A 16,463-nucleotide genomic window follows, 5' to 3' on the forward strand; every position below is an offset into this window, starting at 1 on the left:
TAGGGTCCACCTCCTAAGGAGGATTTGTTGTGGCTCAGTCGTTTTCAGTCATCAATAAGTCTTCGTGACCCCATCTGGGGTTTTCTTGGCCAAGATCCTGGAATGGTTTGCCATTTCTTTTTCCAGCTCATTTTACAGATGAGGAAAATCAAGGGTTAAGTGACTTGCCCAGGGTCACATAACTAGTAAGAGTCTGAGGCCAGATTTGAACTCAGGAAGATGAGTCTTCCTGACTCCAGGTCCAGCACTCCATCCATTGTGCTACCTAGATGTACCCCAAAAGGGGATACTTACTGAAAATCCAGTAAAAACAATTATCATCTCTAAAATCATCAGCACTGTCAAATGATTCATCATCTGAACCAGAAATGGATTTCTCAATGGAAATGACTCTAAGTAGGGGCAGCTAGGTGGAGCACTGGCCCTGGATTCAGGAGGACCTGAGTTCAAATCTGGCCTCAGACACTTGACACTTACTAGCTGTGTGACCCTGGGCAAGTCACTTAACCCTCACTGCCCCACAAAAAAACAAAAACAAAACAAAAAAAGAAGTGGAAGAAAAGTCAGGCAAAAGAAGTAGAAGGAAATGACTCTAAATAAAAGGTCTTGCCATCTGTACCCTAAGGACTACTTGGCCTTTCCATCTAACTTATAGATGAAACTTTTTACGTTCGTGGTCTCCCCCATTATAATCATAGAATTCAGAGCTAGAAGAGACCTCAGAAGTGATGTAATTTAACCTCCTCTCATTTAGAATGGGAGCTCTGTGAGAACAGGGACTGTCTTGCTTTTCTCTTTGTACACTCAGTGCTTAATACGATGCTTTGCTCATAGAGAGCGATTACTGATTGCTTCACTATTCATTCATCCTTCTATTTACCCACAAACTCCCCGCCACCCCTTATACATGCTTGGAAATTTACCACATCTACCCATCCCTCTTCCCCCTTTCTCCATAGAAATCCCTCCATCCCCTTGCCCCGCTCTGTACCAGGTTGCCCACAGTGAGCACATGCTCAAACTGTGGAGTCATGGGGTAATGCTCCATGGCCATGAAGACTGTGTTGAGCACGATGCAGATGGTGATCCCCAGGTCCACGAAAGGGTCCATGACAATCAGGTGGACAATCTTCTTTAGCTTCACCCACGGAGCACAGCAATTCCACACCAACAGCGTATGGGCACACTTGTACCACCATGGCGGGCACTTCTGATGGGCCTCCTCCAACTCTGGGGGTAGCGGATAGGAAGAAGAAAGCTCAAGGTATTTCAGGCCTGCTATCCCTCCTTCCCATTTTGGAATCAACTGGGGGAAAGGTCAAACTCTGCCCATGAGGAGGAACCAGGAACAGGCATAGCCAGGTTCTTCCAAAGGATATTTGGAGAGACTTCGATACTCCTTGTGAGTGGATAGGACAGTAGAGAAGAAGTATTCTCCCTCCATCTCCCCTCCACCCAGAGAAAAGGAGGAGGAATTTAGGAGCACAAGTTTCACCTAGACTTGGGGATTAGTGAAAGGGAATGGGGGAGGAACATAATTTGGACTACGAGCAAGTGAGATTAATAGCACCTAGGACAGCGTTCCCCAGCTTTTGTGGTCCCAATACATCTTGCCTTTCAGTAAACCTTCCTATGCCCCCTATTCAATAGGAAAGGAAATAAATTCCAGAGTCTGTCATGCATGTGCATAAAATAATGCTATCAGTAGATAATATTATTTACCAAATATTCCCCATGCCGCTTTCTTGTCCCCTTGATCTAGAGGCAGTGTGCCCCATGGCAGAGTGTAATGAGGGATACGTGTTATAACTTTTTATAAATGCCCACACATTTTTAACGTTAGAAAATCTCACTCTCCATGGGATGGAGGTATTTATTTTGTGATAAATCAAATTGTTATCATGAAGGCTTAAAGCTTCAAGAAGACAGTGGGTAATTGTGAGGTAAGGCTCTTTAAAACTTTGTCTAGGATATACAAATGTCTTATCCCAGCTCTGGGGTAAACATGACATCTCAACTCATATTTCTAACTACCTGCTTGACATCCTCTGGATACCATCTCAGACCCAAGATATCCTAATGGATCTTCCTGAAATTGGCTTCTCCTTCTGATTTCCCAGTTTTTGCCAATGTCCTCACACCATTCTTCCAGTCCCAAGTTGAATTCATCTATTGCTTGCTATTTTTATTTTATTTTTTTTGCTATTCACATTTGTACTACTGCAATAATTTCCCAGTAGGTCTTTTTATTTCACCTTTTCCTTTCCAATCTATCCTAGGTATTATTGCTAGATTAATCTTCCTAAATCATAGCTCTGGTCCTTCCTTCCATCCTTTTTCTTTATTCCTTCCTTCTTTCCTTCCTCCTTTCTCTCCCTCCTTCCTCTATGTCTTTCTTTCCTTTCCTTCCTTCCCTGCCTTCTTTCCATTCCTGTCTTCCCTCCTTGCCTTCCTTCCTTCCCTTCCCTCCTTCCTTCACTTCTTCCTTCTTTCCCTCTCTCCTTCCTTCCTTCCTTCCTTCCTTCCTTCCTTCCTTCCTTCCTTCCTTCCTTCCTTCCTTCCTTCCTAACCTTCATGCTCTTTCAAACCTAAGTACTTTGGAAAAGGAGTTGGGCCCAATAGCTACACTCACTGGTAACCATGATGACCTGTGGTAACCTATGATGACCTCCAGTATTTGCATACCAAATCTATAGAGGATCTATGGGAAAACATGGACAAGAATCACATCAGACTACAAGATATGGATGAGTTAAGATCTATATCATTGGAAAGAGTGTCCACATCAATGAGATTCTAGATTCACTGAGGAAATATTGAACAAGTATTTGTGATTATTGTAAAAATATTTCAATGGTGAATTTTGAGGGACTAAAATCTCACCATTCTAGAGCAGAGGGATAGGGCTTAAAAAACAAACCCCAAATCAAGACAAAACAAACAAACAAAAAAACAGCACTCACTTGGAGTGAGGATAATGTGCACTCCCTGAGGGAAGGTATTATTCTTTGTTTTTTGGCTGCCTAATGCAATGTTTGGTGCCATAGAAGGTGCTTAATCAAAGTATTTGTTAAATTGAATTAAATTGAATTGAAATATCAGGCTCTTCTCTACTCTTTACTATGTTGAATAACTATTCCATATTTAAATACTAGTTGGAAGTCTGAGGTTGTTTGCAGGCATAGAAACTAACTATTCCTAAGGTTCTTAGCCTAGAGCCCATAGATTTCCCCCCTAAATTTCCAATCATTGGTTTCATTGGTAATCCTACTTATTTTGTTTTATACATTTAAAAACATTACTCTGAGAAGGCTCCATTGGCTACACAAAAAAGTCCAGGAACCCTTGCCCTACAAAAGATAGCTACACTAAGTCAGATTATGTTTTTTCCCAGAGAAACTAGAGGGGAAGAGGATGACAGAATGAGCCATGGAGAGATCATAGAGATAATCTTGATTTGTTTCCCATACCTCCTCAGCACAACCTAGCTTCAATGGAAGGGGTCAGTTCCCTGCATTAGTCTACCCATCCATCCACCTGCTTCATTGTCTAGTCCCCATTCTTCCTCTGAGCCCAGGCTAGGGAAGGTAATGACTTTGCCATCTAAATTCCTTGTTTGGGTATGTGGATGGAGAAGTATGACACTTGGAGGGCTCTACCTTTGCCCCTTGCTCTGGAATTCTTGGGGATAGAGGTTTCCGGTTTCCGGAAATGTGGTCCTTCCTGGTTAGTATTATTAGACTGTCCTTCCCCATCCCCTTGTCACTTCCCCTCCCCCATTCCTGCCCGGAAGCCAGTGGCCCCCAGAGCTGCTGGGCCCTGTGGCCAGTGCTGGGTCCAACTAAGCTGTGACTATATTTATCACAGCCATTTCTTCAGCTCCAATATTAGGTTACGGTTGTCCTAAAAGTCCAACTCGGCCTGGCCCCTTCCTTGCTGGCCTGCCCTGAAGCCAAAACTACTCCGGCCAGCCATGTACTAGTGGGCTCTAGGAAGATAAGGAGGGGACCAGTGGGGTACCAAGCATGTCCCAAAATATGGGCCCTTCACCTTCCATGGCATCCGAGATGGCACTATCCATGCTGCAGCTTTGTCTTTGGGGGTTCTGGGATGGTCTCCTTCGGGACTGCAGAAGGAGAAGAGTTGAGTTAGAAGGGCCAAAAGGCATAGATGTGATAGGGCCAGAGATGGGTTGTAGGGAGTCCCCTCATCTACTAGAATAGCTACCTGCTTCCAGGTAGAGCCCAACTAAGGATTTTTTTTTTTTTTTTTTGGCAAGGCAATTGGTGTTAAGTGACTTGCCCAGGGTCACACAGCTAGTAATTAAGTGTCTGAGGCCGGATTTTAACTCAGGTCCTCCTGAATCTAGGGCCGGTGCTCTATCCACTGCACCACCTAGCTGTCCCCCAACTAAGGATTTTAATAGACTGAACACCAAGCCTGGGAATCAGACCAGCATGACAAGGGTGTTGGGTTAAGAAGGAGAGTTCCTCAGATCCTCTTTGAACTAAATGGATGACTATGTACCAAACAGAACAATTGTATACCAGCATGAGATGAGGAGGGTAGGAATTAATAGCTCCGGCACTTTTGAATAATAGGGTTGCCCCCACCCACGCACATACACTGCATGAGATAAGGAGGTAATCCCTGGGGTCAGTCCCAGCTGTGCAGCTCTCCTTCCTCCCCTGTGCCTTTATATCCCCACCCAAAGCTGGACACTTCCTCGCCTGACCCCAGCCTGAAGGGACAGGTTATACCACGGGACAGACTGTACCTCTTCTGTATCCAGTCCGCCATTGCAATCCTTCCCCTGCATCTGGTCCCCATCTCCCTCACCACTCTCCAGGGCTGCTTGAGCCTATAGACCACAAAGGATGAATTAGGTGAGTTATTCCCCTAAATTATGAGCCCTGAGCTTAGGCATGAGAAGAAAGATGACAAAAGACAAGGGCCCCAACTTCGGGTTCCTCCAAACCATATAGGATAATCAGACCCTGCATCTCGAAAATCAGCATGATTAAGGATGAATGGAGGGAGGATGGCATCGGCTCAAGCCTGTGAACCTGAGCAGATCCCTTTATACTTTTATTCCTGTTTCTGCTCTTTATGGATTGTTGTTGTTGTTGTTGTTGGTGGTGGTGGTGGTCCTTCATTCTTTTTTTTTTTTTAGTGAGGCAATTGGGGTTAAGTGACTTGCCCAGGGTCACACAGCCAGCAAGTGTTAAGTGTCTGAGGCCGGATTTGAACTCAGGTACTCCTGACTCCAGGGCTGGTGCTCTATCCACTGAGTCACCTAGCTGCCCTGGTCCTTCATTCTTGAAGAGGATCAATAACATCACAAAGGTGATGTCTTTGTGGGGTTAAGAATGCAAAGGGAGGGGGCAGCTAGGTGGCACAGTGGATAAAGCACTGGCCCTGGATTCAGGAGGACCTGAGTTCAAATCCGGCCTCAGATACTTGACACTTACTAGCTGTGTGACCCTGGGCAAGTCACTTAACCCCCATTGCCCCGCCAAAAAAAAAAAAAAAAAGAATGCAAAGGGAGGGGCAGCTAGGTGGCACAGTGGAGAGAGCACTGGCCCTGGAGTCAGGAGGACCTGAGTTCAAATATGACCTCACACACTTGACACTAGCTGTGTGACCCTGGGCAAGTCACTTAACCCCAATTACCTCACCAAAAAAAAAAAAAAAAAAGAATGCAAAGAGAGAGAGGTTTCATTCCTCTATTCAGGCCAGCCCCTTCTCCAGAAGACACACAGCACCAAAATCTTGCTTTTCCTAATAATTAGTCCAATAATACTAGGCATGATTACATTCTCTAATGAGATGCATCTGTGGGCTTTTTTGGCCAAGACTGGCCTAGAGATGAATACATAGACTGTCAGAATGTCAGGGTTGGAAAAGAACTCAGATCATTTGGCCTAAGGGTTCTTAAATCTTTTTAAAACTATGCCTCCCCTTTATTAATTTGGTAGAGTCTATGGGCCTATGCTCAAAAGAATGTTTTACATGCATAAAATAAAACAGGAAACCAATTCTATTGAAATAGAAATATCAAAATATTTTTGAAGAACCAAAGGTTAGGGATCCCAAGTTTATAACCTTTCCTCTAGCTTATCAACTTTATTTAAAGGAGACTCAGGGAAGGGAAGGGACTTGCCCAGGGTCACAGAGTCGATTATTTATTGTTGTTGTTTGTCCTTTGTTCCCAAAGAGGACCATGACATCAGGGTGATATCATGACTTGCAGTGAATTGTATTTAAGTGGGGGGGGGGTGCAAAGTCTCCAACTTCATTCTCTCCTCCAGAGCCATCTGGGTCCAATGGCAAGATATATATCAGGATGACTAGAGATGGCCCTGAATGTTTGAGGCAATTAGGGTTAAATGACTTGCCCAGGGTCACATAGCTAGTAAATGTCTGAGGTGAGATTTTTTTTTTTTGCAGGGCAATTGGGATTAAGTGACTTGCCTAGGGTCACACAGCTAGTAAGTGTTAAGTGTCTGAGGCTGGATTTGAACTCAGGTTCTCTTGACTCCAGGGCCGGTGCTCTATCCACTGAGCCCACTAGCTGCCCCAAGTAGAATTATTATTGTTTTTTTCTTTTGGGGGGGGCAATGAAGGTTAAGTAACTTGCCCAGGGTCACACAGCTAGTAAGTGTCAAGTGTCTGAGGTCAGATTTGAACTCAGGTCCTCCTGAATCCAGGGCCGGTGCCTTTTCCACTGCATCACTTAGCTGCCTCTGAGGTGAGATTTGAACTCAAGTCCTCTCAACTTCAGGGCCAGTGCTCTATCCACTTTACCATGTAGCTGCCCAGAAGTCAATTTATTGGTGGAAAATCAAATTTAAAACCCCAAGTTTACTGACTTCCAGTCCAGGAATCTCCCTCCCTACACCAACACCACCCCACTTCCCCTGCAATGCCTCGTCAGACCCTCTTCTCTCTCCCCTCCCTCCCTCTCCCTCTCCCTCCCTCCCTCCCTCCCTCCCTCTCTCTCTCTCTCTCTCTCTCTCTCTCTCTCTCTCTCTCTCTCTCTCTCTCTCTCTCTCTGCTTTACCCCCACTCCCAACCTACTTCATCACCACCCCACCCAAGAGGAGATGTCAGCCCAGGGGGTCAGGACCCAGCTCCAGGTCTGTCCCCCAACCCAAACGCTGACCAGTTTCTCCTGTTCCTCCTGGTGCTTCTTGAGTTTCTCTAGCATCTGCTGAAACTCCTCTTCCTTCTCTTGCTCCTCCGCCAGGGTGGCATCATTCTGCTCTGCATAGGCCATCGCCACCACCGCCAAGATGAGGTTGATGAGATAGAAGGAGCCCAGGAAGATGATGACTACAAAGAAGATCATGTAGGTCTTGCCAGCCGCCCGAAGGGTCTGCGGGAATTGGGGAGGAAGGGGGATGTCCCATGACTCCCGCTCTGAGCATGACCTTGCCCACCCAGTAACAACAACCTGAGCAAGGTCAACAATAAGAAGCCCGATCACTCCAGTACCACAGTGAATTTTGGGTCTCATCAATGTGGTCAATGCCCTCTGCTGTGCCTGCCTATCCTGCTCGACTTTTTTGCTTTTTTAAAAATAGATTTTAATTTTTTTCTGTCAACTATATTTCCCATCATATCTCTCCTTTTCCCTCCCCTGCCCAGAGAGCTATGCTTATAACAAAGAATTTTTTTGAAAAGAAAAGAAAAAAACCCAGCAGAACAGATCAATATATTGCAAAAACAAAAAATACAACAACACACCCCTGATATTTTCTATGCAACTCTCTATGCAACCTGTGCAACTCCTCCTCCCCCCAACCTCTGTAAAGTGGTGGAGGGAGGTCTCACCTCTCTCTCTTTTTTTTTTTTTTTTTTTTTTTTTTTTTTTTTTTACGGGGCAATGGGGTTAAGTGACTTGCTCAGGGTCACACAGCTAGTAAGTGTTAAGTGTCTGAGGCCAGATTTGAACTCAGGTACTCCTGAATCCAGGGTCGGTGCTCACCTCTCTTATTTGGGGTCAAGCTTGTTCTTTATAATTTTGCTGGGTAACTTATTTTATACCCTCCCCTAAGTTTGTCAGAGGGGAATTCACCCTGGGCTTTGGATCTTCCTCATGTTATCTTGACATAGTAGTAATAGTATTGGTGGTAGTAGCAGTGTTAATAGTGGTAGTACTGGTGGTGGTAATAGTAGTGGTTGTTGTGGTGATGGTGGCAATGGTGGTGGTGGTGGTGGTGGTAGTAGTAGTAGTAGTAGTGGTAGTGGTAGTAGTGGTAGTAGTTGTGGTGGTGGTGCTAGTAGTAGTAGTAGTGGTGGTAGTGGTGGAGGTGGTGGTAGTGGTGGTGGTGGTGGTGGTAGTAGTAGTAATTAATTTAGTAACAGCAATAATTTATATAGTGCTTTAAAGTTTGCAAAGTGTTTTTACAGCTATGTCATTTGACCCTCACAATAATCCTGGGAGGAAGGTGCTGTTATTATTCCTATTATACCGATGAAGAAATGGAGGCAGATAGAGGTTAAATGACTTCTCCAGAGTCATACTGCTAGTAAATGTCTGAGGCTGGATTGGAACTCAGGTCTTCCTAAGCTTCCTAAAGTGCTTCCCAAAGCACTTTATGCATTTTGAAGCATCATCTAAACATCCATTTTTTTCTGGCTGTGATCCACAGTTAATGAGATGGTACAAGGAGTATGTACAGACCCGGACTCCTGGCCCAGGGCTCTATCCCCTCCCTGTTCCACTTCATTTCCTGGGGAACACAGCCAGAAGAATGGATGTTTAGATGATGCTTTAAGATTTACAAAGTTGGGGCAGCTAGGTGGCATAGTGGATAGAGGTCCAGCCCTGGATTCAGGAGTACCTGAGTTCAAATCCAGCCTCGGCCTCGGACACTTTACACTTACTAGCTATGTGACCCTGGGTAAGTCACTTAACCCTCATTGCCCCGCCCCCCAGAAAATATATTTACAAAGTGCTTTAAGGCATTATCTCATTTGAATCCCACAACTCTGTGAGGTAAATGCAACTGTTTATATCTCTGTTTCATAGATAAGCTTCAAGATTATAGTTATCCTTTCCAAAGTGAGGGGGTTGGGGGCGCATTGCCAGTGCGTAAAATTTTTCGTCCCTTCCTTCAGTACTAGAGAAGAAGTCTGAATTATTATGATATTAAAAGATAAAACATGTTAACATTGTACAATGCTCAATGCTATACATATATTTTGTGCATTTCTAAGCTCCTAAAACTTTTTCTGTGTCATCTCCTAGCCTTTGCATGTCATCTGCAGCTTCCTCAAAACTCCCCCAAATTCCCATTTAATTTCTTTTTTTTTCTTTCTTTCCTTCCTTCCTTCTTTCTTTCTTTCTTGGGCAATGAGGGTTAAGTGACTTGCCCAGGGTCACACAGCTAGTAAGTGTCAAGTGTCTGAAGTCGGATTTGAACTCAGGTCCTGAATCCAGGGCTGATGCTTTATCCACTGCACCACCTAGCTATCCCCTCCATTTAATTTCTTATGCCAACCCACAACATATCACAACCTCAGTGGGGAAAGTCACGATGTGGAAGAGACTTGCTCCTTGCCAATCAACCATACCTTCCCCTGCCTACTGCTCCCATTACCCATGACAAATAATAAAGCTATTCAAATTTATTTAAAATATTAACATTTTATTAAAATTTTTAAACTATTAAAATAATACAGTATTAAATAAATAATAAAACTGAAAGTCTGCATAATTGGAGACCCTAAGGAAGAAAGATCCTTCCTTCAGGGGTACCTGCAGCATAATCCTGGAGGGGAGGCAGAGAAGGAACAGATCAACATAGGGGATAGACAACTTGTCTCAGAGGCAAGAAGACCTGGGTTAAGTCCTGCCTTTTGACATTCTAAGCTGTATATCCCTGGGAAACTCACTTAACGCTAAGCCTCTGGGGTAGCTAGGTAGCGCAGTGGATAAAGCATCAGCCCTGGATTCAGGAGGACCTGAGTTCAAATCCGACTTCAGACACTTGACACTTACTAGCTGCGTGACCCTGGGCAAGTCACTTAACCCTCATTGCCCTGCCCTGCCCCAAAAAAGAATTCTAAGCCTCCATCCCCTCATCTGAAAATGAGCGATTTGGATCAGACAGCTTCTGTGGTCCCTTCCAAATCAAAATTTGTGACCCCATGACCACTCAGGCAGAGGGGTCTCTCCCTTCCAAGATGTGTATTATTCTTGCCCCATTTCTCAAGAGCACTAACAACCCACCCCCACTCCACTACACATACACAGGCTTATATGTATGTGTTCACATGCATGTATTTGTATGTATTAGTGTATATATGTATATGTGTGTGTATCTATCTATCTATATAGATAGATAGATACACACACAGACACCCCCCCCCCATGATTCTCTTCTGTTTCCTCCTTCCATAAACATTACTCTAGAGCCCATTCAACACCCCCCTCCAAATTCCCTGGGATGAAGGGAAGGGAAGAGGAATGAAAGGCAGTTATGTAGGTAGCAATATCCAAAGAGACAGGAAAGAAAGCTATGAATGTGGGTCCTGGGAGAGCTAAGTAGCAGAAGAGATAGGAAGTCCCCAGGAAGAACCCACCTGGGAAACACATTATATTTGTTTTTTCTTGGCTTCCAAGATCAGAATTAGGTACAAATACAATGGAAGCTGCAACAAGGCAGATTTCCTCTAGAAACAAGGGGAAAGCTTCTTGAGATTTAGAGCTGAGAGTGGAATGAACCTGATTATACAGGGAGTGTGGTCTCCGTCCCTGAAGGGATTCCAATGGAGGTTGGAGGACCGGCAGTTGGGGAGGCTGTGAATAGGCTTGATATTTAGGTGTAGGTTAGACTAGCTGACCTCTGGGGGGCCCTTTCTACTCTGAAGTTCTATAAAACCAGAGTCTCAAGAGAATAGTGGTCTTGAGGGCCTTGGGGCAGGGCATACCAGCTGGAAGAGGTTCTCCCAGTAGTCTTGTGTCATGAGTCGGAAGAGGGCCAGGAAGGCCCAGCTGAAGGTGTCATAACTGGTGTAGCCATAGTTGGGATTCCTGCCTGCCTTTATGCACTCGTAGCCCTCAGGGCAGTGCCTAGAAGGGAAGGAAGGAGGTTAACAGGGTATGTATGGATGCTGGACATAGCTTCCTCCAGCCTTTCATGCCCCCATGGCCTTTGCTAACTACCAAGGGGCTGGTACGCTTGGAATCCTTGAGTTGGGGCATGGAGGAAGGAAGAAGATGGACTAGGACTCTTCCTAGTGTCTTTGTACCTGGGAGGGGAAGGAGAGTTTGAGCTTCTGGCTGTTAAAGAGCCCCAGAGATGGGGGCCGCTAGGTGGTGCAGTGGATAGAGCACTGGCCCTGGATTCAGGAGGACCTGAGTTCAAATATGGCCTCAGACACTTAACACTTACTAGCTGTGTGACCCTGGGCAAGTCATTTAACCCCAATTGCCTCACCAAAAAAATTTAAAAAATAAAGATCCCCGGAGAAGGGATGTAGAGAGGAGCCATCTTGGGCAAGATGGATCTGGGCTCCACTATGGAGGGAAGCTTGGGGGTGCCCCGTGAGAGGTCCTGTCTCTACCCTAAGGCACCCATGTACCAGCTGGATTATTTCCCCCTTTCTCAACATGTCTTGGTTTCCATTCCCCGTCCCAAGTCCCTGCTCCCAACCAGCCCCTTTTTCTTTGACAGACCCTCTTCCTCCCCAAACCTTCCCTTTCCCTTCTAGCTCAGCATCTCCAGTCCCTCGTGGCCACCTCTTCCCTGTCCCTGGTATCACTCACCCTGCATCACTGCTGTTCCCGCAGAGCAGGGCATCATTGGCACCCTCCAGGAAATAGAAGTTCCCTTTGTTGAGGGTGAGGGGTATCACAGATCATGGAAGAGACATGTCATGAATACAAACAGGTTTTGGGGGGTATATACAAACATCAATAAATACATTGCATACACACATGCTCATTCATATTCCCTACTTCCCACCCAAGTGGGAAGAAAAGGGAGAAAAGGCATATGGCTCCTCCGACTTTTCTTTGAGCTCCTGCAGCCCCATTTCTCCTCCCCCTCTGCCCAACCCCAGTGGATGATGCAGACCCCTCTCTCAATCTAAGTATCTTCAAGGAATGTGACTTCAGGGGCCAGAAGCTCAGAGTCCAATGTGGCTAGAGAAACACAAGGCAGGGGAGACACCAAGTGTTTCTATGATGCTGGAGAGGTGTGTATATCCAGTCAGTTCTCATCATTCAAGGTATTTATACTTTATAAAGTCAACTTGAACACTGAATTGGCAAATACCAAACCATTGGTCCTAGGGGAAATACAGGGTTAAGTTTCCGTGAGCCTCTGGCCATATTTACTTGAGCACTTTCCAGATTGGCCTCATACAGATGGACAAATTTCCTCTTTCTTTTTCTGGATGTACCATATTGATTCATTAACACTGAACTCCTGGCCAACAGCTTTATGACTCATGCCTGAATGAAACTTATCTAATGCATGTGTTTTTTTCCATAAGACACATCTCAGTCTTTTTTTTTTTTTAATTTTTTTTTTTTTTTAGTGAGGCAATTGGGTTAAGTGACTTGCCCAGGGTCACACAGCTAGTAAGTGTTAAGTGTCTGAGGCTGGATTTGAACTCAGGTACTCCTGACTCCAGGGCCGGTGTTCTATCCACTGTGCCATCTAGCTGCCCCTACATCTCAGTCTTTTTGAGCTTTGGGACAGACTCTAGACAGAACTTCAGGACTATGGTTGGGAAGCATTTTAGACAGTGAAATCACCAAGAAAAAGCAAAAAATGTAGAAAAACATGGTACTAAAAGAGACTTTGAGAAGAACCTCAGCTGGGAACATTCCCATTGGGTGACTCAGATTTTTTGCTGCTCTTCACCTGCCCACAAATGATCAAGAAATCATTTTGAGTATTGATTTGGGGGTTAAAAAATAAATTTTATGGAATAGCAAATATGCAAATATGGAACCAGTGAATGAGGACTGACTGCATACACACACACACACACAAGCACATACATATAGGTATGTATATAATATATACATATATAATATGTATTACATGTATATAGATTTCTATCTATATTTAATATATACATCTCTTTCTCGTCTCTGCTTGGGAAAATAGGATGCTGTTGCTGCCTGTGGGTGGGTATCTGTACAGATTCCAGATAAATAGAGAGTACTAGGAGTTCAGAGGATGGGAGAAGGTGGGAAGCCAACAGAAGTATAACTAGTATAGGGCAACTGGAGCTTTGTCCTAGGGCATTTAATTTGCAAGGCGCTGACATTACTTGGAATTCTTTTGGTACGCTAGCCTGAGTTCCTTTCCCCTCATTCCTTCCCCTCTCCCACTTGCCCCATTTCTACCTCTCTACCCTGCCCCAACTCCCACAACAGCCTCAAGTCCATGCTCTGTCCCCCCCTTTCCTCTACCCCACTCCAGCCAGTCCACTTTTCCTTACACCCCAGCTGAGGATTCCTTCTTTCTGGCCACTTGCCCTGGGCACAAAAATCCATAATTACTGCTCTGGAGGCTTTGTTTGCCCTTCTCAAAGTCCTCCTCACCTTCATCATTGATGTAGGCATCCCAGTCAAAGGTAAAGTTGCTGTATCCTGTATCATTACCAAAACCTGTCTCATTGCTGAACAACGCCGTCCCGTTGTCATACCAAGTCTCGTTGATGTCACTAATGGGGGGTGGCCATCTCACACACTTTTGCCTCAGATTCCCCATGAAGAGTTGTAGCCCAACTAAGGCAAAGACACTCAGGCAGAAGACAGTGAGGATCATCACATCCGACAACTTCTTCACCGACTGGATCAGCGCCCCAACGATTGTCTTCAGCCCTAGACAAGAAGATGGCAGTGATGGTGGGAATGCGTGGGAGTGCATCAGGGAATAGTTTCCCTTTCTCTTCTTCCCTCCCCTGTTTTTGAACTCACTATGCTCTGACTCCTGTTCTTTGCACCAATCATCTCTTTCAAGACCCTGCTTAAGACACTTTCTTTCTTTCTTTCTTTCTTTCTTTCTTTCTTTCTTTCTTTCTTTCTTTCTTTCTTTCTTTCTTTCTTTCTTTCTTTCTTTCTTTCTTTCTTTCTTTCTTTCTTTCTTTGGTGAGGCAATTGGGGTTAAGTGACTTGCCTAGAGTCACACAGCTGATAAGTTTTAAGTGTCTGAGGCTGGATTTGAACTCAGGTAAGGCACTCTTTTCATGAAGCCTTCCTTGATGAACTCTAACCCACTCTAATTAACTTCCTTGTTTTCTATCCCCTTGGTCCTGTTTCTCATAGATTCTTAGATCTTGGGGGAATCTACACTAGCTCATAACAACAGTTCACATGTATATCATACTTTAAAATATTTACACATCCATAATCCCATTTCATCTGTACCATAGCACTGTAAGATAGGAGCTATTTTTAAGTCCATTTTACAGATGAGGAGAGTAAAGCTCAGAGAGATTTAAGTGACTTGTCAAGGGTCCCACAGGGAGTAAATATATGAGGTGGGATTTAAATCCAAGGTGTTCCTGACTTCCCTCTGATTACCTTCCATTTCTACCCTATTTATCTTGTTTGTACATAATTGCTTCTGTGTTGTCTCCTCTATTAGAATGTGAGCTCTTCGAGGGCAGGAACTATTTTAGACTTTCTTTGAATCCCCATTGTTTAACATAGTAGGTGCTTAATAAATGTTTGTTTATATTGTTTCTACTCTTTTTTGTTTGTTTTTTCTTTTTTTGTGGTTTTTCCCTTTTGTTCTGATTCTTCTTTCACAATGTGACTAATGCAGAAATATGTTTAATGTGATTGCACATATATAACCTATATCAGATGGATTTCTGTCTTGGGGGGAGGGAATGGAGGGAGGGAGAAAAATTTGGAACTAGAAATCTTATAAAAACAAATGTTGAAAACTATCTCTACATGTACCTGGAAAATAATAAAATACTTTTATGATTTAAAAAAATGTTTGTTTATTGACCAACTTCATGTCCAGCCTCTTAGACACTGTCACATTCTTTATGCTTGGTTAATTGCTACCTTGACTTACTCTCTGCTTGGTCAGCATATGTACAGTCACCCAGTAGGTCCTCAATTATAAAATAGAGATGATGGCATTTGCCAACCAGGACTATTGTGAAGATCAAATGAACTAATATCTGTAAAGCACTTAGCACAGTTCCTGACATATAAGCTACTTAAGAAATCCTTCCTTCCTTCCTTCCTTCCTTCCTTCCTTCCTTCCTTCCTTCCTTCCTTCCTTCCTTCCTTCCTTCCTTCTTCCTTCCTTCCTTCCTTCCTTCCTTCCTTCCTTCCTTCCTTCCTTCCTTCCTTCCTTCCTTCCTTCCTTCCTTCCTTCCTTCCTTCCTTCCTTCCTTCCTTCCTTCCTTCCTTCCTTCCTTTCTTTCTTTCTTTCTTTCTTTCTTTCTTTCTTTCTTTCTTTCTTTCTTTCTTTCTTTCTTTCCTTCTTCCTTTCTTTCTTTCCTTCCTTCTTTCTTTCTTTCCTTCCTTAAATACAGAATCATAGATTTATACATTCAGAGTTAGAGAGGGTTTTGATCCCCAAGTTAAATGTGAGCTCCTTCAGGACAGCCTGGCTTATAATTCCTGTCTGAGTATCTCCAACTCTTAGCATAGTACTTTGCACCAAATGGTCACTTCATGAATTTTGTTGGGTTGGATTAATTTTAGAGGCCATCAAGTCCAACCACATTTTACAGATGAGGAAACTGAGACCCAGAAAGATGAAATAATTTTATAAGTGGCACAACAGAGACTAGAACTTGAGATATCATACTCCAAACCAGTGCTCTTTCCACTCTACTTCTCAGACTTCTTGGATTAATTGACTAATTGATCTTGAGAGATAATTTGGTGCTGCCTCCTGGCACTATACCCACATACAACTGTCTCTTTTTGAAAATTTCTAGAGACAAAGAGAACAAATCCACAGCTTCCCTTGGATGAATGTTCCAGTGATCCAGTCCTTGGATCCTCAAGAAATCCTCCCTTCTATCAGACCTTCTATCCTAGAAGCCCATTTCCTCTTGTTCAGTCTTTTTTTTTTTTCTTTTGTAGGGCACTGAGGATTAAGTGACTTGCCCAGGGTCACACAGCTAGTAAGTATCAAGTATTTGAGACCAGATTTGAACTCAGGTCCTCCTGAATCCAGAGCCAGGTGCTTTATCCAGCATGCCACCTAGCTGCCCCTGGCTTTCATCTTTATTAATGAGAGTCCTGTCTTAATGGGCTTAGGGACATAGGTTACAATGGAAAGGTAAGAAATTCTCCCAGGGATTTTGTGCTGTGTGTGTGTGTGTGTGTGTGTGTGTGTGTGAAATTCCATTTATTCTTTTTTTTTTTAATTAAAAAAATTTTTGCGAGGCAATGAGGGTTAAGTGACTTGCCCAGGGTCTCATAGCTAGTAAATGTCAAGTGTATGAAGCCGGAT

At 44.0% G+C, this 16,463-nt stretch overlaps 1 protein-coding gene across 4 annotated transcripts in view; it reads right to left on the reverse strand.

Annotated features, from left to right (window-relative positions):
- The window catches only part of SCN4A (sodium voltage-gated channel alpha subunit 4), a 100,487-nt gene that overhangs the window by 44,820 nt on the left and 39,204 nt on the right, over positions 1 to 16,463 (reverse strand). For all 4 annotated transcript variants that reach the window (XM_044004189.1, XM_044004188.1, XM_044004190.1 and 1 more), the window contains exons 8-14: positions 13,574 to 13,855; positions 11,780 to 11,843; positions 10,942 to 11,083; positions 7,166 to 7,378; positions 4,778 to 4,861; positions 4,051 to 4,126; positions 992 to 1,230 (exon numbers count right to left, since the gene is read on the reverse strand). In XM_044004189.1, the coding sequence (XP_043860124.1) occupies positions 992 to 1,230; positions 4,051 to 4,126; positions 4,778 to 4,861; positions 7,166 to 7,378; positions 10,942 to 11,083; positions 11,780 to 11,843; positions 13,574 to 13,855 (1,100 nt within the window). The remainder of the gene's footprint in view (positions 1 to 991; positions 1,231 to 4,050; positions 4,127 to 4,777; positions 4,862 to 7,165; positions 7,379 to 10,941; positions 11,084 to 11,779; positions 11,844 to 13,573; positions 13,856 to 16,463) is intronic.

Source organism: Dromiciops gliroides, chromosome 4 (assembly GCF_019393635.1).
Source record: "Dromiciops gliroides isolate mDroGli1 chromosome 4, mDroGli1.pri, whole genome shotgun sequence".
NCBI lineage: Eukaryota > Metazoa > Chordata > Mammalia > Microbiotheria > Microbiotheriidae > Dromiciops > Dromiciops gliroides.